Below are 22634 nucleotides of genomic sequence, written 5' to 3' on the forward strand. Positions count from 1 at the left end.
AAGCTCCATTAATGGACACCTACCCTGCTCATTCAACACATAGCATCCAAGAAAACAAAAATCAACTAAATACTTAAGCCCTTCAACTTACACCCCCTATTTTAATTTTCTATTTTCTCTTTGCACCAAGATTCTCTCTATTTATAGACAGATTAAGCTTGACCACTGGAGTTTGGGGTTTGAGTCATCATAAGCTCTTTCTTTTTAGACTTGTGCTTCATACAATACCCATTTGTTACTGATTGTTTCACTTATGGAATTGGAACAGCTGGAAATTTATTTCAATCTTGCACTTTGCTAACTTTTCTAATCCAGTGATAAACATTATATACTGGATGGATGCTGTACTTGATATTTTGAGTGTTTTAGTTGGCAGAAAACACCAGAAGTTAGTTTGCTGAGGTTCAGGTATTCATTTATTAGTATGCCAGTGTTCTAAACCTCTCCTGACATCCTGTACATTTATTCAGCTACAGAGCTGTTTGCACACAATCAAGCTTTTTGCTTTCTCTAGATTTTAGACAACCGTAGACATGAGATGTATGAGGACGTACGTTTAAAATGGCCTATCCTTTACATCAGACTTAGTCAGACAAATTTGGTTTGAAAGATAAACAAGTATACACAGACGCACCACCAACAAAAAAAAATCCAGCAGAGCTCTTTTAATCAACAGCTGGTAAGAAATTAATCGCAAGAAAAAGATGAAAAACAGAATTACAATGAGAAATAATTTGAGTTTTTAAAAAAAATGATAGTCATTGCCAGTTGAACTGGAAGATGGCACAGAATACCTGCATTCAGGTCCTCTCTAGCCTCAAATGGCCTGAGTGAGGCAGGAGGAGTTTGATCACAAAACATTCAACACTGTTGCATACAGTTTACTCTTTCATTTTTAATAGAACCGAAAGTTAGATTGATACTTTTTTTGTACATTACTTTACAAAGTTAGTTAAATTTTCTATGTACACATTGAATTTTATAATGTGCATCTCTAAACCACATTCAACAGCTCTGCAAGTGATCTTGGCTTGTACTTTAATGCAGGCTGTATTTGCTATCAATCCAATAAAAATTCCTACCTGCATAAGCATGTACAATCATCACCTCTACCCAATGCCAGTGAAAAATCAACATGTACACTGATACATTACACACAGGAAAATTAACAGACAGGAAAATTAATCAGATCAAATATTTGAACAAAATTGTGAATAAACAGAGCTTATACATAGTAATAAATACATCTATTCTATTTGTATTCAGTAACAAGGCCTCTATGCTCCTGCTCTATCTAGGATAAAACAATCAAGCCCATTCTTTAATGCCATTAGTAGAATTCTATCAGTACAATGGCATTTTCATTTCACTGCATTGTAGAGCAGAAATACACATTACAGCGTAGTAACTTCAAGAATTTATTCTGCAAGGTTGCACATTTTATTGACCAGCTTTTCATATTCCTACCATCAGTGTAAAAACCTTCAAGACTGAAATATTGTTGAAGATGTCCACCTCACATTATACCTCAACACAAAATCCATCCTCCAAGGTAAATGTATGTTTGCTTCAGATGACAGTACTGCCCCAACCCTCCCCCAAAATGAGAAAATCACTGATCAGTTCCAACTCTCAAACTATAACTGCTGTTACTTGGAGATTTGCTGCTGAATGTGAAGAAGGAATTCATAATATGACAACGCAGATTCGGTTCTGTCCTCCACTAACTTCTGGAAAAAGTTTGCTTTCATAGGACCATCATCCCTGTTGATATTTGATAACATCATGTAACAAACATTCCATACAATTATCACAATTTGTGTTGGAACCAAAAGCCAAAATTTACATTTGTGGATGTACAACAGTTCTAGGCCAGTGTTGCAGTTGTTTTTTCTAAGTAATACTTTATCATCTAAATAATTAATGTAATGCTGTAAATTACAAGAAATACAACTTTAGTCCTGGCATATGTAAAATGAGCTGAAATTACAGTTTCAATGCAACTTAGGTAAATTCATAAACCACACCAAAGTAAGGAGGATTGTGGCTTAAAAGGAGGCAGCTAAAGCCTTGTAAAGAGATTTCAACTCATTGCCATTAATCAATTTAAATACCAGACTAAAATCTAACTTGTGTACTTCATGGCTCGGGTAAAATTTGCTAAGGAGGAAAACGAAAATGACAGAGGAGTGTAAACTTCTGGGAAGCGTAGATAAAATAGGACATTGAATTAATTTCAGAAACAGCCAGAAACTATAATGCAATAATGACAATAATATCATTCTGCAATGATGAAAAAAAATGAGCCTAAGGGCTTTGTTCATCAGAACCTATCTTGTGAGCTATTTGTTTTTTTCCCTGCACAACTATAAAGAAATGCCCTTTAAAGTAATTCAAAAAGCAAATACTTACTTCACAATGTAAATAATCGATAAGAAAGGTCTGCTGTCTCGAAGCCAGGAAACAAAATTACTTGTTCTTTGAGATAAAATTGTATTCAATTCTGGTAGCTGTGTCTTTTTTCCGAGAAAAAAGGAACAGTATTATGGACATGGGAGAAAGAAGGAAAAAAATGAATCTGTGGCACTTTACAGTTGATGAATCATTTTTGAAGTACAAATAATAATGTAATGTAGGAAACACAGCAGCCAATTTGAAGACAACAAGATTCCAACAACAATTAAATAAGTGACCATAATATCTGTTTTGGGTATTGATTGAATGATAAAAGCTGGCCAGGACACTAGGAGAACCCCTCCCTGCTGTTCTTTGAACTCCACCTGGGAGGGCAGATGGGGTCCTTGTTTAATCTTCTGAAAGATGGTATCTCCAACAGTACAGTACTCCCTCAGTTCTGCACTGCAGTGCCAGCCTACATTAAGTGCTCAAGTCTCTGGAATGGGGCTTGGAACTCATGATCTTCTTACTAATAGGCAGGAGTGTTGCTACTGAGCCACAGCTGACACCCATTTAGATCAAAGGTTTGGTTTAATTCCAAGTTTGGAATGAGAATGGTTCGAGTTTTAAGTTTGAGAGTGAGGAAATACCTGAAATTTCAATTCTATGCAAGAGCCAGAACACCTTGATGTTATCTTCATTAATGGCAATTCAGATTTGAGATCAGACCAGTGGTGTATTCATTAGTGCATTCAAAACTTCTCTGGGACAGTCCAATTTTGTCTTTTTGTCTTCAACTGCAATGTCAACAAGCTGGATCGCTACTTTTTGAGCTCTCTCAGCTTTACCATATTGATCAATTATCAGAAATGCAATACATTTATGGTTTTTTTGAAAGTTAACATTTAAGTATGTGTGACCATAATCCTGGACAATGAGGCCACAATTTTAGGTGTGACATTAAGAGCAGGAGAGACCAGAGGGCGAGATGTCTTTTCAGGGTGACAATGGGCGGAATTTTCCCAAATTTGCACTAAATGCCACAGTGGGTGGCAAAATGGCGTCCTACCTGCCGGCCGCGATGGCAGGTTTTCACATCGCATTGTCTCAAACCCGCCACATTATTTATGTATTCCCAGGAAACACGCTGTTTCCATGCGCGGGTGGATTCTCATTCGGTCTCCCGCCATCACTCCGCCATTGCATCACGCTGGCCACCATGTTTAATAGGCAGCCGCCAGCACACTGCTCATCGCCATCAGCTCACCACCACTGCCCAGGAGACATGGCCAGCAAAGGAAACAAGACTGCATCTCCCCCGTTTAATGACGGGTCTCTCGAGCAACTGCTGGATGCCGTGCAGGCCCACCGGGATATCCTGTACCCCCACACTCTAGCCACAGGATATGCAGCATTGTGACCAATCTGGCTTGGGAGGCGATGGCAGCGGTGGTCAGTGCCAACGCACTTCTGAAGAGGACAGCCACCCAGTGCAACAGAGGATGAATGATCTCCTCTGTTCCGCCAGGGTAAGTCACTCTTTTCATCACTCTTAACTCATACTCACAAACCCAGCACACATCCATTGGGCCCTCACTCACTGCCAGGTCAAGGGACATCACCATTCACTCTCTCACACATACCTTTCTTGTCCTCAGCCCGTCCATGGGACCACTCACTGCCCGCCAGGCGTCCTGCTTACACTTCCTCCATCTCTATCCATGCAGGACAAGCTGGCACACAACAGAGAGAAGTTGCAGACCTGTGGCGAAATGCCCAAAATCAAGGTCCTCTGGACTTTGAAAACAGAGCTATCCAGCTGGCCGGCGACGATCCGGACCAGTCCTGTGCTGACAGTGAGGTCAGCGCTGTTCTACCAAGTGAGGATCCAGCAGTGCAACATCCATCAGACAACCACGCCTTGAGTGATGTGTCCTGTTTCACAGGCCACTGCCATGCACTAATTATCTCTCCTTGCTTTCGCAGGCACATCTGCCAAACAGCTGAAAGAACCCATGACCCAGGGCCTCCAATCAAGCCCCGAAGAAACCTCTGAAGAGGAATCTGGAAGCACCCTCCCTGAAGTCCCATCACAGGCTTACCCACACCCTCCAGCAGCGCAGGGACACGCACCTCAGTGGGACCTAGCTTTAGAGTAGACATGGGATCATAATCTGGTGAGCACATCACACTGTCTGATCCACAACAGGCGGCAGCAAGGGCTACCCAGGTCCCTGGCATTTGGAGGACTGCTGGAGGCCAGATATTTGCTGAGCCCAAGTCAGATGATGAGCCTCTGGACTTGGTCATACCTCAGTTGCTGGAGCTGCAAAGACAAGCCTGGGAACATCAGGATGGGATGTCCGCTGCACTCCTCAGATTGCAAGGCACGATAGAGGAGTCCGTCCGCCTACAGGCCGAGGTGATAACGCCAGCATGGCAGCGCACCACGGCCAACACTGGTAGGAAGGTGGCTGCCATGGAGACCTTGGTCCAGGAGTTTGCTCCTGCACTGCTGCGCGGTCTCAACTCCATTGCTGATGCCATAGTTGGCCTCCAAAAGTGTCAACCGAGAGGACAGCTCGATCTCACTCCAGCTACCCTTTCCCTTCAAGGAGTCAGCCAGGGGCCTGCGGGCACCCACAGGGAGGAGGATCAGCAGGTGCATATTGTGGGCCTATCCATCCAGGGGACTCTGGGAGTGACTGCCCCATCCAAATCCCTCTTCCTGTGACCTCAGCAGCTCCAGCTTCACAGGCCGAGGAGGGTGCCACTGCCACACAGCAGGGCCCTGAAAGCAGACTGAGGCCCTCCAAGTATCAGCCAGAGGACGCCCGCCAAAGTCATCACAGGTAGGGCGTAGCAGTCATCAGACTGCCTCCACCTCCGCTGTGGATGTCTGGGGAGCACCAAGACATAGAGGCAGGGTTAGGAAAGTAAAGGATAATTAGTTGCACAGCCTGTGCATGGGTGTTAATCACTTGTACATACTGTTCACTATTGTCAATGAGCTCTCAAGAACATCTCCCTGCCTATGGCTCCTTTCTCTGATGAGCAGTGTTCTTGTCACTCAGATGTGAAACCTTTCTGTGCAAGATAAAGGCAGGTTCTCAGTCCAGGGCCTCTTCCCTGTGCCCTGTGCAGCCTTCAGACCAAAGTGATGGTCCGGCCTAACACTCCCTGGAAACATTATTGATGCCTGCACCGCGGCAGTGCTTGTCATTTCTGCCAGAATGTAGTGGGTAGGCGCCACAGAGTTGTGTCATTCTCTCTGTGTGCTCTCAGCATCTTTAAGAAGGGGCGGGATCTCATCTCTTCAGCATCTGTGATCAGTAATGCTGTGCTCCAGCTTCTGAAGGGCTCAGGTGCTGAAGGCGGACAAAGCATCAGATGCTTCTAAAGTTTCTTGGCTCCGTCTCTATGATATGACCCTGATCATGGAGCGCAAGTGAGCTGCCCTCAGCCAGACAGGAGTCAGGCATTCTCAGAGACTGTGTGAAAATTTATGGAGTGTCCTCAGTGCACGTCATCATCCTCCTCCTGCAATCGAGCGGCTTATAGGGTTCCACTACATCTCCATGACAGGAGCATTCTCAGGGTATTTGCACTGCCATAAGCCAGACTGGAGTCAAGCATTCATAAATGTTATGTGAGGATCTATGGGGTCACCTCATTGCATGTTGTCATCATTCTCCACAAGTCTAGCAGCTATGAGGGACTCCCGAGCATGCCTGCCACATCTAGCCAGTGCAAGGGCCTCACCCCATCATCATCGCCTCCAAGGACCTCTTCACCCTTATCCCCGTCAGCATCCTCCTGATCGGAGGAGACGTGCAGCTCCTCCTCAGTCAGCTCATCTCCCCGCAGCACCAGGTTGTAAAGGGCGCAGCAGATGACGACGATGTGTGACACCCTCTGTGGACTATATTGCAGGGCTCCACCAGACCGGTCCAGGCACTGGAATCTCATCTTCAGCATCCTGATGGCTTGCTCCACCAAGTTGCGAGCTGCTGCATGAGCCTGATTATATCGTCGCTCTGCTGCAGTCTGAGGCTGCCGCACGGGTGTCATCAGCCACGGCCTCTGCGGGTAGCCACTGTCCCCAAGGAGCCATCCCTGCACCTTCTGTGGACCCTGGAAGACTCCAGGGGTCTGTGACCGACTGAAGATGTAGGCATCGTGCACAATCCCCTGAAACGGTGCGCACACCTGCAGGATGCATTTCTGGTGGTCACATATCAGTTGCACGTTCAGTGAGTGGAATCCCTTGTGGTTGATGTAGTCCACCATGTGCAGCGACGGAGACCTGAGCACCACATGGTTGCAGTAGATCGCACCTGTGGGAATCCTGAGTTCTGGGCGAATCCAATGGCCGTTGCATCCTGGCTGTACTGGTCCCAGGCGAAATGCACAAAGTTGTGTGCCCTCAAGAAGATGGCATCCGTGACCTCATGAATGCATTTGCGGATGGTGGCTTGTGATATCCCACAGAAGTTACCTGTGGAGCCCTGAAAGGAGCCAATGGCATAGAAATTGCATGGTGTGGTCACTTTCATAGCCACTGGATGCCCTCCATGTCCCCTTGGCACCAAGTCTTGCAGCAAGTGGCAGAAGTGAGCGACCAGGTCCCTAGACATGCGCAGTCGTCGACGGCACTGGTTCTCAGTCATCTGCAGGAATCTCAGGTGGCTCTATAGACCCTGGGTGTCGCTAGGTGCCGGCCAGCCCAGGCTTGCTGTCGCTCCTGGGCAGTGTGTGCAGGAGCCCCTGCTGCCCTTTCTTCATGAGGTTGCTGTTCCTGCCTTTGTGCAGCCAGAAGCCTCAGTCGCTCTCTCCTCCGCCTTCTCCGCTCTCTGTAGGCCATCAGGCATACAGCTAGATCACCAGGCTCCATGCTCCTGATGTGGTCCTCCTGCGCCATGAAAGAGAGAGAGGTGTGGTTAGCATGGGTGAACTTAGCACCCTCCTGGCCGTGTGACAGCCTCTTAATGCTTCCTGGAGTGTGCTGGCCAGCCCTCGGATAGCCATATGTGAGTGCGCTGCATGGCTGCCCTGTCAGCCTGCGACACGGGGGAGACAGCTCCTAACCGAGTTGCTGAGATTGCAAGGGGCTGTGAGCGCTTCCAGCAGTGACTGCTGCATGGCCAGCGTTGTCGAGGAGATTGAACAACGTGTGCAGTCCGACTGCTCTGCAGTTCAGTAAAGTGGTCGCGGACTTGCAGTCTGTGCGGGGTGGGGGGGGGTAAGGTCCGGAGCGCTTGGTGGCACTTTGGTGCCTCCGCGTTGCTTGCGTGGGTGGGCAGTCTAGAAGCCTAGCCCCAATCATATCACTGTAGCTGCGCTTGAACTGTTGCAGAGGGATGGTCAGTTTATACAGGTCTCCCTAATGCATAGCCACTTTCCTCGCTTACCCTGGCCCCCACCTTGATTGCTTGTGCATGAGATCTAATGCCAGGGCAGCAGTTGCCCCCCCCGCCCCCACACTCCCAGCAACAGCAACAGGCAGCAGTTCCTGCGGACACCCCAGCTCCCGACAGCAGTCGCCTCCTTGGCAGGGCAGCAGCTGGCCCTGCACACCCCACCCCCCCACAACAGTTTCCTCTGAGGCATGGCGACACTTCACCAATGCCCCCCAGTGCTCCTGAAGCCTGCAAAGCAACAGGCGACCCTGGCGAGCTGTGGTGAATGCTGCTGTTCACTCACCTCAGTCCCCACAAAGTGAAGGCCGCCAAGTGCACACTGCCTGCGTGCTGTTGTGAAACACGTCGGCGTGCTTTCCTGCTGATGTGGACGGACGATCCAGCAGGGTCCAAGAGCCTGGCAGGGTTGCCTTTTAATGATATGTTGATGTATTACAATGAGCTCCCTGACGACCGGTGGCAGGAAATGTGGCCCGCTGTTGGTGGGCAGCGCAGAAGATCACGACCTGCCTTCCCGCTGTGCCATATTGCCCGCACATGCCATCTATCATGCCTGCTGCCAGTGGGCACGGAAAATTCCGGCCAACATTACTGAAACCACACATTCACACCATCTAGTGGCCAGGTCTGGAGTGAAACTGGCAGAAGCTCATGGGCTCAGCCATTCTGGTGAGGAAGAAAATAAACTTACTTATAAGATGAAGGTCAATTTTAGAAAATCTAATATAAACGAGAGTTGCATTGATTCTTTTTGTTGTTACATTTTAAAACAATTCAAGAATATAGTAGTTAACTGATTTCTTTCACTATTCAAGAGCAAGAGATACATAGTAATAAACACAGCAATGCATTAAATTTATTCTTATGTAGACTTCAAGTTACCATATTTTGTGGCATAGAAGCATAGTTAGGAAATCCAAGCACTTCACTAATAAAGTTGCTGCTGCAGCTTTTGCCAATCCAGAGGTACATTACCTAAAAGAAAGAAAATTAAGTCCATTTATTGCTGAAGCTACTCCCTCATACTATCACACAACCTAAGTATAAAGCAATGGAAAAGGAAATCATTCAGGGTATAAAACTGGCTAACAAATAGTCACCACCCATTTTATGCCACCTTTAAAGACCGATTTCACCCGCTTTGTTGTTACAAACCATCTGTTACAAGCGGCTAAACCATAAATTCTTATTCTGAGGAAAATTTTTGATGTTAAAAGATATCCAAGGATTAAGGAATACTTTGTATTATTGCTTATTTATTCAGCCTCCAAATTTCTGCCAACCTTTCCAAGACCTAAATTATCTGCAATCCTACTTCATGAAGTGAGACTCCAACATCGATCTGTATTCCTGTAAGCTGCAGAAAAAGATATCTTTATAAATTCCTTATTCCCAAATATTTTTGGGTCTGAAGACATTCACTGCTGTCTCTTGGATTTTGTTTCTTATGAAACAGGAGCTTTTGTTTTGGTTTGGTTTGGAAAGCTTACCATGCTTCATCAGGAAAGTCGCGACGACTGTGTGAAGAAAGGCCTCACAGTGTTGAGAACACAGACAAATTGACAATTTCACCAAAATCATTCTTATTTAAGCAATGATAAAGGTGATATTGGGGGAGCACTTGGGGTGGAAAAGACGAAAAACTGAAAATGTATACGATGCAGATAAACACAATGAATCCAGGATGGAAAATCCAGATACAAAGCCTCAATCCTACTGCAACATAAGTGATTTGAATCCTAAATTGTGTCAAAGGATCAAGATTAATCCTCTACCGTTGCATCTTGTTTTGACCCACTCTTCTGAGAACAGGATTGCTTCTTGGGTACTTGGTCAGATTCTATTTGCTGCCATTAATATGGCCAGTGTAAGAGGCCCAACCGCATTGACTGGCACTGCTAAAAAAAATTCCAGCTAGCAGCACACTGAGCAGACAGATTCCAAACAGTAGGAGCTAATCGAGACTAATGGTAAAATTATTGGCGCATAGTCGGTGACAGTGGCATCAAACCAATGTTTCTTGCAATCCAATTGGTGCCAAAGTGGAGGAACAACCCCCCTTCATATAGACACAGGAAATCAAAACTGAATGCTCTCTCCATGAATTCCTTAGACTCAAAGACAATTGGAAATCTAGACATTCACTGCTTTTATTCAACCTCTTGGATGTAAGCAGGCCCCAAGGTTACACCTGACTTATCAAGTATTGTCAAAGTCATAGTTCAATGAGTCTCCCTGAACTCACACTTGCAGTCATTTCATTATTTAGGATTGTTTCCCATAACTGTAGTTAGCCAAAGCAGGTATAGGTGGAGAAGCCCAAAGATGGAATATGAATTTTTTTTTGATCAGAAGAACTGCAATGCTTGTAACCTTTTGTGTTAAGATCATGCATGTTTTGATCAGTGCTTGAAGTCTGAAATCTTTGATATTTTTTCCCACAATAACATGTTTTTTAATTTAAAAAATGGTTTTGTTTTCTAAAAACTGTTCATCAATAAAAAGAAAACCAAGTGCCTTCCTAGGGAAAGAAAAGGTTATGCAGACAATACCACATTGTCAAGACATCCTGAATTTGAATTTCTTTGAGGTACTGTACTATGATTATCCATAATGTCAAATTGCACTTCTTCTAATGCTAAGTGGAAGATGAAAGAACGAAGAGTCGATCTGTGGCTTGCAGACCCTTACTTGATTATTTGTAGACAATATAGGCCTAGTCTATATTTTTCCCAATTTTAGAGAATTAGCCAATGGCTAAGTCAGATTACCTGGTTGCAAAAACTTTAGTAGATCCTAGATGGGTTGTTCTGGTGATTTGCAAAAGCCCAGTGTAAAATGTCGAACATGCAAAATTCATACGGTTCATTAAGTCTCTACGCCCAAAGTAATAGCCATCTGGGTAGTGAAGGGACTTGGATCGAATTTTGTTTTCTTCAAACAAATGTTGGAATTCTACCTAATAGAGTTTTCAACATTGATGGAGATACATATTTGGCATAAAGGCAATGCTCATTTAATCTCTTTGCTATACTAGTATTTACCTGTAGGTCATGAATTTAATTGCCCTTGCTAAGGCTGGGAGAAGGTTAATTTCTCATCAAGCCAACTAAATTTTTGAAATCAACATTGGTTAAAAGTTTTTTGTGGCAGAACAGTGGATATTTGTAAAAGATTACACGTTGAAACCTTCCAGCTTGCAATATAAAAAGATGTCATCTGTTGCTTATTTGAAACTGTCAACAAGTAGCAATTTCAAAAACCCATTTGTGATTGTCTTGCAAGATGGCAACACTAGCCATTTTTGGTATTATCAGCTCCATGGGCTGTTTTTAAAATCACTTCAGGTTTTTTGGCAGAGCCTGCATGATACAAAAACATTGGAAAGTACCTTCAGTCACGTAAGCAGACTTTTGAAATTAGATGTACATTTGGAAGCTATGCTTTGCATAAATCAGATGTTTAATATTACACAGGAACCTGTTCACTGAAATAGTTTGAAAAGCTGAACACAGACCTCACAATGAATGGATCAGATCAAAGCTCATCAGCACCCTCACATCCAGTCAAGAATGGTGGTGGACAATTAAATGACTAACCAGAGGAGGGGGCACCATAAACGTCTCCATCCTCAATAATGAGGGAATCCTAACTCACCAGTACAAAAGGCAAGGTTGAATTGTTTGTAGCCATTTTCAGCCAGAAGTGCTGAGTGGACGATCCATCTTGGCCTGGTCCCCAACATCACAGATGCCAATTCGATTCATTCCAAATGATGATCAAGAAGCAGCTGAGTGCACTGGGTACAGCAAAAGCTATGGGCCCTGATAACTACCCAGCTGCAGTAATGAAGATTTGTGCTCCAGGACCAGCTGCTTCCCAAGCCAAGCTGTTATGCCACAGCTACGCACTATGTGGAAAATTGTCCAGATATGCCCTGTCCACAATAAACAGGACAAATCCAATCCTGCCCCATCACTCTACTCGCAATCATTCGCAAAGCGACTGAAGGTGTTGTCGACAGTACTTTCGAGCAGCACTTACACGTCAATAACCAGTTCACTGATCCTCAATGAGTTCTTAAAGACCATTCAGCTCCAGACCTCAATACAGCCTTGGTCCAAACCTGGACAAAAGAGATGAATTTCAGAGGTGAGAGTGACTGCCCTTGATATCGAGGCAGCATTTGACAGAATGTGACATCAAGGAGCCCTAGCAAAGCTGGGGTCAAGGGGGAAAACTCTCCAGAGATTGGAGTCATACCTAGCACAAAGGAAGATGGTTGTGATTGTTCCAGGACATCACTGCAGGAGGTCCTCAGGGTAGTGTGCTAGGTCCAATCATCTTCAGTTGCTTCATCAATGACCTTCCCTCCATAATATCAGAAGTGGGGATGTTCCCTGATGACTGCACAATGTTCATTGCCATTTGTGACTCCTCAAATACTGAAGCAGTCCATACCTGCACGCAGCAAGACCTGGACAGATAAGTGGTAAGTAACATGCATGGCACAAAAGTGCCAGCCAATGACCATCTTCAACAAGAGAGAATCTAACCATCTCCCTATGGCATTATCATTGCTGAAGCTCCCACTATCATCCTGGGGGGTTACCATTGACCAGAAAAAGAGCTGGACCAGCCATATAAATACTGCAGTTACAAGAGTAGGTCAGAGGCTGAGAATTCTATGGCATGTAACTCACCTCCTGGCTCCCCAAGGGTAGGTCCACCATCTACAAGGCACAGGTCAGGAGTGTGATGGAATACTCTCCATTTGTCTAGATCAGTGCAGCTTCAACAATACTCAAGAAGTTTGACATAAGAACAGAAAATGCTGGAAAATCTCAGCAGGTCTGACAGCATCTGTGGAGAGAGAAAGAGTTAATATTTCAAGTCTGTATGACCCTTGTTCAGAGCTCTGTTAACTCTGTTCTCTCTCCACAGATGCTGTCAGATCAGACCTGCTGAGTTTTTCCAGCATTTTCTATTTTTAATTTCAGATTTCCAGCTTCCGCAGTATTTTGCTTTTATCAAGGAGTTTGACACCATCCAGGACAAAGCAGCCCTCATGATTGGCACCCCATTCACCACCTTAAACATACATTCCCTCTACCAGTGGTGCATAATTGTATCAGTGTGTACTATCCACAAAGGTGCACTACAGCATCTTGCCAAGCCTTCTTCAATAGCATAGTCAAAATGCGAGACCATTACCACTTAGAAGAAACAGGGCAGCAGACGCATGGGACCACCACAAACTGCAAGTTCCTCTCACACACACCATCCTGGCTTGGAACTATATCATCTTCCTTCACTGTCGCTGGGTCAAATTCCTGGAACTCCCTCCCTAACAGCACTCTGGGTGTATCGACACCACATGGACTGCAGCGGTTCAAGTTGACGGCTCACCATTATCTTTCGAGAGCAATTAGGGTTGGGCAATAAATGCAGGCCTAGCCAGCGATACCCACATCCAATGAGCAAATGCAGAAAAAAAAAGGCAAAGAAGTGCTCTCACTCCCTTCAGAGTGATGAATGTAACCACACAGGCGGAGAGAAAAAAGGAAATGTACTTAACACCCAATGATGGACAGGAACAACCTGTACAGGTCCTTCAATTTCCCATGGCAAAATAATTCAGCTTTGAACGTTGACTTAGCTACATATGTGGCCAATTTCTATAAAATTTGTATAAAGAGCAAGACTCTGCTCGTTTCACATGCAAATTCCCTTAGAATACCAAGTACAGAATTCTTTAGTAACATTTCACCAGAAAATACTGCAAACTGCACAAGAAACATACTCAGGTTTACCATTTTCAATAAAAACTACTTACAGAGCCACAATCCATCAAGAAAGCACCTTCCTTTGACAGCTTTTCTGCGGAAAGTTGCAGAATAGGTGGCTGAGGAACAGTTTTGTCACCAACAGTGATGGAACCCTACCAGAAACACAGAAGGAATTAAAAAAAATCTATTATTCGTGAGAAAAACAATTAAACAAGGGTAAAACAAGTTACAGTCCTTGTAATTTCCATTAAATCTGAGCCACCGAGCTCCAAGGCTAGATAATTGAATCCATACGCGGAAAGCATGTACCCAGCCGACTTCAGCAAGTTCAGGCTTTCAAATGCACCATGGTGCTGGTATAATTCTGCAAACTTCGAAAGTGCGGCAAATAGGACATATAAAATACATGGTTCCCATTGTGTCTCACAAAAATTATTCTTTATAAAAGTCAAATCCTGGGTAAGTACTATTCCTCTTTTAGACACAGGGCACCGATTGGAAAATAAAATGTGCCCTGCTGGCAATGCCTAAATATCTTTCAAGGTTGAAATAAAAAAATTAAACACCTTCACAACATATCAAATTTTGTACAAATGCAGCAATTTTATTTTAAATTTATTAAAAAATTTGGAGGCATAGAGATAAATTTGCCGTGATATCAAACAGAGACGTAACTGTGCAAAGACACACAGGCCTGGCAGGAATGAAGCTATATTTGTGAAGTAAGCTTGAGTTTGATGCAGAATGGCAAATATTACTACCACCTCAAAATTATGAATAACCTCATGCATAACTTATATAGAAAAAAGGAACAATTTATTTCATTAATTTTTTTAAAAGGAAGATTCAAGTGGGAGATATAGAACAACAACTTGTATTTGTATAACGCCTTTAACATGGTAAAATGTCCCAAGGTGCTTCACAGATGTTATCAAACAAAATCTGGCACCAAGCCGCATAAGGAGATATTAGCATAGATCATTAAAAGTTTGGTCAAAGAGGGAGGTTTTAAGGAGCATCTTAAGGGGGAAAGAGAGGTAGAGAGGTTTAGGGGGGGAACTTCAGAGCTTTGCAGCTGAAAGCAATGTTGCTAATGGGGTAGTGACTGAAATCTCAGATACTCAAGGGACCAGGATTGGATAGTTAGGTTAGATTTGTAGGGCTGTAGGTGGTTACAGAGATAGGGAATGGGGAGGTCATGGAGACATTTAAAAAATAGAAAATTTAAAATTAAGATGTTGTTTAACTAGCACCAATGTAGGGAGCAGAAGGGTGAAGAGTAAACAGGACTTGGTGCAAGTTAAGACAGAAGCAACAGAATGTTGGATGACCTCAAGCTTACAGAGAGTAGAACATGGGAGGCTTGCCAGGAATGTGTTTCAATAGTCAAGTATAGAAGTCAAAAAGACATAATGAGGGTTTCAGCAGCAGATGAGCTAGGACAGGGGTGGGTTGAGCAATATTTGGAAGGTGGAAAGAGATGTTCTTAGTGATGGTGCAGAGATGTGGTCAAAAGCTTATCTTTGGGTCAAATATGACATCAACATTGCAAACAATCTGGTTCAGTCTCAGGCAGTTGCCGGGGGAGGGGGTGACTAGGGAATGGAATTTGTGGCAGGGGCCCTAAGATAATGGGGGGGTGGAGGTCGGTGACTAGGGAATGGAATTTGTGGCAGGGGCCTAAGACAATGGCTTCAGTCTTCCAAATATTTGTGAATTGAGGACATTTCTGTGCTGGATGGCAGATAAGCAATCTGACAATTGAGAGACAGTGGAGGAGTGGAAAGAGTCGGTGGAGGAGTGCAGCTGGATGTCATTAACTTATGCGCTGAAACAGACATTGTGTTTTCAAATGAAGTCATCGAGGGGCAGCACGCAGATGAAAAATAGGAGGGAGACAAGGATAGATCCTTCGGGACCAGAGGTAATGCTGCAGGAGTGGGAAGAGAAGCTATTGCAGGCGATACTCTGGTTAGGGCTGGATAGATAGGAATAGAACCAGGTTAAGTGCAGTCACACCCAGCTGGATAACAGAGGTGTTAGAGGAGGATGGAATGTTTAACCGTGTCAAAAGATTAGAACTGATTGAAAAGGGTGAGAAGGGAGAGTTTACCTTTGTCACAGTCACATAGGGTGCCATTTGTGACTTTGATAAGAGTGGTTTCGGCACTGCGGCAGGAGCAGAAAGCTGATGGCATTTTGGGAAAGACAGGCACAGATTCGGAAGGAGGCAGTATAGTCAAGGATTTTGGAGAAGAGGTTGGAGATGGAGTGGTGGATTGCAAGGAAGGCAGGTGGAGAGAGAGGGGTGATGACAGCAAATTTGAAGGAGAAGTCACTGTTAACAATATCAGCTAATCAGGAAAGGAAGTCAGATGGTCAGTAGTTTAATAAGAGTAGGGCTCAGGGGGCAGGACAAGGGTCTCATGGACAAGATGAGCTTGGAGAGGGCATGAAGGGAGACAGAAGGGAAACTTGAGAAAAAATTATATTCAGGACAAGGGAAAGGGGAACTTTTAGAGGAATTTTGGTCAAATGGACAAGGAGAAGGGAGGGAAGCAGCAGATGGGATGACCTTAATGTTAGTGCCAAAGAAGTCCATGAGCTCATTGCACTATTGTTTGTGTTGCAAAAGGATGCAGAGGATAGGGGTTTAAGAAGATGGTTTGCAGTAGAGACAAGAAGCCAGGGGTTTTCTTTGCATTTCAGGATAATCCTGGAATAGTGACCAGTTTTAGTAGAGAATAGCAGGATTCAATTGTGCTTTATGTGGTACAAACAAGTCTGACAGTGATTGGCTTAAACAATTGCCTGCCATATCCCTTCAACTTTGTGTCTCTTGCACTTAAAGGAACAGAAAAGAGGGTATCACCAGGGGAATGGTCAGGCTGGAAGTGTAATGGTTTTAATGGGGACCACGTCATCAAAGGTGAAAGTGAGGGTGTAGTTAAGCAGATTGGTAGCTGCAGAAATGTTGTGATGAATGGAGGGCAGAGAGCGAGGATTTGGAAGTACAGTTGTAAGTGAACTGGGAGAGTTTCCCCCCCTCTCAGGTACAGTAACAGGAGGAAGTAGGGTTGACAGATGGTAGGTGGAAGAGGATGTGGTGGAGAGCAACACAAGCAAATGATGAGAGCTTGCCTTATCCGTGACTGTCACAATGGTAATAGCAAGGCCATGAGAGGTGGCAAGGTCAAGAGGGTGACCATGACTATGGATTGGGGAGTTTATTTGGAAGGGTATATTAAGATGGGGTACAAGGACAGTGAACTGAGGGGAGAGAGAGAGTATGATGAGTTGAGATGGAGTTTTAAATCACAGAGGATGAAAGATTTCTCAGTGCAGAGGTTGAGGGAGGAAAGCAGCAAAGATATTCAAATGAGAATATTTTTCAGGCACTTAGGTGGGCAGTAGAGAATAAGATTTTTAAATGAGTGGTTAGAGAGGTGAGATGCTCAAAGGAAGAGAAAGTGCTAGAGGAGTAGGGGGAAAGACCAAGGTGTGACTTGATGACAACAACCAAACCACCACCACAATAGTTGGACCAGGGCATGTAGTAGAAGGTATAGCCAGGTAGGGAGGTTTCATTTATAAAAAAAAAGGTGCCATCATCCCTTAGTCAGGTTTGCACCAAGGTCATATTTATGCAATCGCTCTCAATAAGCTGGATGGCAATGGCCTTTTTCACAAGCGAATGGAAATTCTGGAGGGAAATGTGGAGAGGAATGGTGATAGCTGATCTGTGATGGTTATCATGTCCAAAGGGTCAGTATTAGGAAGGGTGAGTTGAATAAGGAGGAGATTGGTCAAGATTAGTCCCCAGTGGGCTCATGGAGGTGGCAGGGGGGGAGGGGAAGGAAGGCCAATGAGAGAGTAGGATGGAGCAGTTGGGATTACTGTTTGTAAGGAGGCAACGATGAGTGCCTTGCTGGGTCCTTTGGTGGATCCCAAGATTTGTCAAGTTTATTGGTTCCTTGCTGACTCAATGTTTAAGAAAAATGCTTCTTTAAATGGATGTCTTTAAAACAGGCCAGACAGTTACAACATTTAAGAACGGTTTGAAGGTATTAAATTCCCCCACACCAAATTTTATTAGCATAAAGCAGAACGGTGTGAATGCTGAAGAAAACCATATTAATCAATATTCATCTGTTCGGTGGGGAAAGAAAATTCAGCTCTCACATTCTGGACTCAATAAATGCTGCAAAAACGTAGGCGGAGACAGGTAGCCCTGTAACAGAAATGGCTGTCTACAATATCAGAGAGATATAGCCATTAGTCAGTCCTCTACATGATCATAATTATAAGAATACTTGCTACTTAATTAAGAACTCCACGTTTATAAAAGTACTCAAAACACTCAGGGGCCACAAAGGGAATCTGGGTGCTTAATATCCTCTTTACTCAGTGCTTTTAAACACAAGTGTAATACTTCCCTTTCAGACACAACACAGGCAAGATGAGGGATACATTTTCTTAATAGGTACCTTATTATTAGAACACTCCTGCTTCTCATGCTAACTACCCGTAGCATCTTACTGAGAAAGAACACTTTTAAATGGTACTTCCTAGGAATTAGCCTGACTGTGTGAAAAAATGCTTTTGTCCTTAGTTTGAGACTCTTATTTGCAACTTAAGTGTAGAATTTCACCTCATCAGTCTGGCCTTTGTATGAATCCATGTTAATGAAAGGACCATGTTTTACTAATTAGGTAAAATATGGAAGTATCTGTTAAATTATATTTCACCCGAAGGTCAATGGATTTTTTTAGCCCATGGCTGGAAATCACTGCGAAGAAATTAGGTAGCCATTTCACCTGAGGCAAGAGGGTAATTTTAAAAATATATTCCTTTTATCAAATGGTCCATCGCCTGGCACCAATAACAGTGGCTGAATTTTATACAGCAGGCAGAAATCCCGCCTCCAAAGCTGAAAGTGGGAGGCGAGACTGGCAGTGGGAGGGGTATATAGCAGTGGATGGCCAATTAAGTGGCCACTGCAGGGGCCGCCACCAAATTGAGGATGGCACCCCATTTCCCAAGAGCTGCTGGCCGAGGGCCAGTGCTCAACAGTGCCACTGCAAATGGTAGCCATTGCCGAGGCTGCAGCTGCAGGGAGAAGGTGCCTCAATGGTTGGGTGCCCCTGAAGAGGGTTAATTGGGCTTGGCAGGCATGCCCTGGCAATCGGGGAATTTGTTAAGTGTCAGCGGTGCCGTTACAGTGGGGGGGACGACAAAATGCTACTGGGGTGGCCCTTTAAGGACCATGGAGTGCCCAGAAAAGAGGCCCCTTCCTACCCCTGAGGGCACTGGGCATGAGGCAGGAAATGGCCCTTAATTGGCCACTTAAGTGGCTTAATTGGGCTCCTGGCCAATCTTCTACCTTTCCTGTCATCAGCTAAATGGCACGGCCATGGGAAGGCATCCAACAACTCCCATCCCCGACTCCTTCCTGTGCTATTTTGCCAGCCTTTCTATCTCCCAGCCCATTGGCAAAGGACTGATAACATTCCAAACAAGGTCTCCAAAAGTCTTATAACATATATAATACGTAATAAAAACTGAAAATGCTGGAATTTCTCAGCAAGTCCAGTGGCATTTGTGGAAAAAGAAACAGAGCTAACTTTTCAGGCCTGCAACTTTTCGTTTTCCTTTTGTAATCCAAATATCTTAGTTTTTTTGAATTTCCTTAAAACTACAATTAACTTTCAGGTGAAAATATTTTGTAATGCTTTATTGCTAACCTCATCAGACAGATTGTCTATTCTGTACAGGTTGGGATGAATCGTAAGCATCAGAAGAACTAACGGCTGCGTCTTCATCTCACACATGGCAAACACCCGTTCATCCAATCGAGTGCTGGTGCCAGTTCTGAATGCTTGCTGTAAAGCAAGGATTAAACAAGATATTAATTGTGCTGTACAAATTAATAATTACCATAAATGCTAAGCCAGAAAAATTTACAGACTTGTAAAGTGACACGGTGCAAACAGTTCACAGGTTCTTTATTGTTGGCCAGTACATATACCAGTACTGATACAGCTTGATACACAACATGGCACACAAAATGGGAGCTGTTGCTCATAGTATCCTTGAATAGGGTAGTAGCACAAGGGGGCAGATCCTCAAGGAGACCCTATTTTAAAGTTTCTTGTTAAAGGGAATGCTGGGGCCATGAACGAACACTGAGGATACCCTCCATTGTGTTTTATGGCAATACCACCGTGCTAAATGGAGTAGATTTTGAACAGATCAAGCAACTCAGGACTGGGCAAACATGAAGCACTGTGGGCCATCAGCAGCAGCAGAATTGTACTCAAATACAATGTAACCTCATGGCCCAGCATATCCCCCACTCTACCATTACTACCAAGCCTGGTTCAATGAAGAGTACAGGAGGGCATACCAGGAGCAGCACCAGGCATTCCTAAAAATGAGGTGTCAACCTGGTGAAGGTACAACACATGATTACTTGCATGCCAAACAGCAGAAGCAGCAAGTGTTAAGCGATTCCACAACCAATGGATCAGATCTGAGCTCTGCAGTCCTGCCACATCCAGTCATGAATGGTGGAGGACAATTAAGCAACTCACTGGAGGAGGAGGTTCCACAAATATCTCCATCCTCAATGATGGGGGAGCCCAGCATATCAGTGCAAAAGACAAGGTTGAAGTATGTGCAACAATCTTCAGCCAGGAGTGCAAAGTGAACGATCCATCTCGGCCTCCTCCAGAAGTCCACAGCATCACAGGTGCCAGACTTCAGCCAATTCAATTCACTCCATGTAATATCAAGAAACGGCTGAAGGCACTGGATACTGCAAAGGCTATGAGCCCTGACAATATTCCAGCAATAGTACTGAAGACTTGTGCCCCAAAACTTGCCGTGCACTTCGCCAAGCTGTTCCAGTACAGCTACAACCCTGGCATCTACCAAGTACCGCCCCATCAGTCTACTCTCAATCATCAGTAAAGTGATGGAAGAGGTCATCAACAGTGCTATCAAGTGACACTTGCTTAGCAATAACCTGGTCATTGATGCTCAGCTTGGGTTCTGCCAAGGCCACTCAGCTCCTGACCCCATTACAGCCTTGGTTGAAACATGGGCAAAAGAGCTGAGCTCCAGAGGTGAGTGCCTGCCCTTGGCATCAAGGCAGCATTTGACCAAGTATGGTGCACAGTTAATTTTAGCTGCAGTTCTCCACAGGTTGTAACAATAGTTTAAATGTTTAATTCACCCACAAAACTGGCTAGTTGTTACCCTTTGATACTGTTATTCCCGGCATAAAAAGGGTCTAACCAGGTTTCTTTCAGTGAAAAGAAAAAAAATGATTTATTATAGAACAAACTACATTTTAAAAGCAAGTTATTAAACTGGTTAACATTGTAGTTTAGAAAGTAACGATTCTTGCCTTTTTAAAAAAAAAATTCAACACCCCCATACACATAAAACAGGACAAAACAAACAGTCCTTGCATAGGTTGGAGTATGGGAACATTTCTTTTATAAAGGATAAAATTCAAAAAGATCTCAACTCTGTTATCTACCAGAATTCTGGAAGTTCTTTCAGATAGGTTTTTTGGTAAAACTGTCCTTGTTGATTCTTACTTATCTTTGTGAATTCTCCAAAAAAAATGGAGTTACCCTGATGAGACATATCTGAGGAAAGTCGAACACAAAGATGGAGCAGGGAGAAGGCAAAAAATAATCTTCTTCTTGCAACCTGCTTCTAAGGTATCCTCATATTCACTCTGACAGAGTCTTAGAGTCAAAGATGCTCAAAGGATACTTCTCTTAGGCCAGGTGTTTTTAACCAATTAGCAAGAGTCTTTAGCCTGACCACAGCAGTTCTTTGCTAACTTAGATATACAAAGTATCTCTTCCCTCCAGGTGTTCCCTGCCAGACATCTATCTTGACCCATGGTTTTTTGAAGAATGGCATATTCACAGCCTCAAATTAATATTGTAAACTTTTAAAACTAACTCAGGAGGAAGAATGTCCAAAATTCAATGTCCTTCAAATTATCCAAAAAACGGGTTCCTCACACTAGCAAAACTGGAGTCAATGGGAATCAGGGGGAAAACTCTCTGCTCGTTGGAGCCATACCCAGCACAAAGAAAAATGGTTGTGGTTGTTGGAGGTCAATCATCTCAGTTCCAGGACTTCACTGCAGGAGCACCTCAGGGTAGTGTCTGAGGCCCAACCATCTTCAGCTGCTTCACCAATGGCCTTTCTTCCATCATAATGTCAGAAGTGGGGACAAGGACAGTAGACACATGGGAACGCCACCACGAAGAAATTCCCCTCCAAGCCACTCATCATCCTGACTTGGAAATATATCACTGTTCCTTCACTGTCGCTGGGTCAAAATCCTAGAACTCTCTCCCCAACAGCACTGTGGGTGTACCTACACCACATGGACTGCAGCGGTTCAAGAAGGTTGCTGACCACCACCTTCTCAAGAGCAATTAGGAATAGGCAATAAATGTTGGCCTATCCAATAATGCCCATATCCCATGAATGAATTTTAAAAAAAGGCATTCGAGGAAACAGTTATAGCCATTAGAATTGATAAATGCTCCTGAGCACTTCATACAATATTTAAAGCCATCATTAGTGGCTCGACGCCCTGCAACCATTTTGAATAAACTACCAAATTATGCTTTTTTAAACTTATTGTTATTAGAGCCATTATGCACTATAATGGTTTCTAACCTTAACCATGACAATCCTCCTGTTAGATAGAAAAATGGTTTTGGCCATCCAAACATATTCTGAATATGCCCCCGTTTTATAAATACATCAGTCATTATGAAAGGAGTTATGGTCATTACTTTTTAAATATACCTGTTTCAGAAGAGCCAGAATATAAACAGCGAACAGCCTGAGGGAGTTTGGAGCCACTAATACAGACCGCTGGAGGTTAGAAACGGTGGAACGATACGCAGATAAGGAATCCACCACAGCATTTACCAAGGCATCTCTGGCATCAGAGAGACTTGAGGAAACAGATCGATCAACAGCTGAG

At 44.0% G+C, this 22634-nt stretch overlaps 1 protein-coding gene across 4 annotated transcripts in view; it reads right to left on the reverse strand.

Moving 5' to 3' along the window:
* Nucleotides 1-645: 645 nt before the first annotated feature.
* Nucleotides 646-22634, reverse strand: part of LOC144680651 (protein transport protein Sec24B-like) — a 106177-nt gene continuing 84188 nt past the window's right edge. For 3 of the 4 annotated variants that reach the window (XM_078541895.1, XM_078541878.1, XM_078541888.1), the window contains 6 exons: nucleotides 22454-22629; nucleotides 19351-19488; nucleotides 13654-13758; nucleotides 8700-8792; nucleotides 2413-2516; nucleotides 646-1764 (listed from right to left, as the gene is read on the reverse strand). In XM_078541895.1, coding sequence (XP_078398021.1) covers nucleotides 1650-1764; nucleotides 2413-2516; nucleotides 8700-8792; nucleotides 13654-13758; nucleotides 19351-19488; nucleotides 22454-22629 — 731 coding nt within the window. In that variant the 3' untranslated portion in view covers nucleotides 646-1649. Of the gene's footprint in view, nucleotides 1765-2412; nucleotides 2517-8699; nucleotides 8793-11842; nucleotides 11944-12080; nucleotides 12279-13653; nucleotides 13759-19350; nucleotides 19489-22453; nucleotides 22630-22634 lie in introns of those variants that run through there. The other variant, XR_013576600.1, reaches the window with a different exon arrangement.

This window comes from Cetorhinus maximus, chromosome 1, assembly GCF_964194155.1.
Source record: "Cetorhinus maximus chromosome 1, sCetMax3.hap1.1, whole genome shotgun sequence".
Classification (NCBI taxonomy): Eukaryota; Metazoa; Chordata; class Chondrichthyes; order Lamniformes; family Cetorhinidae; genus Cetorhinus; species Cetorhinus maximus.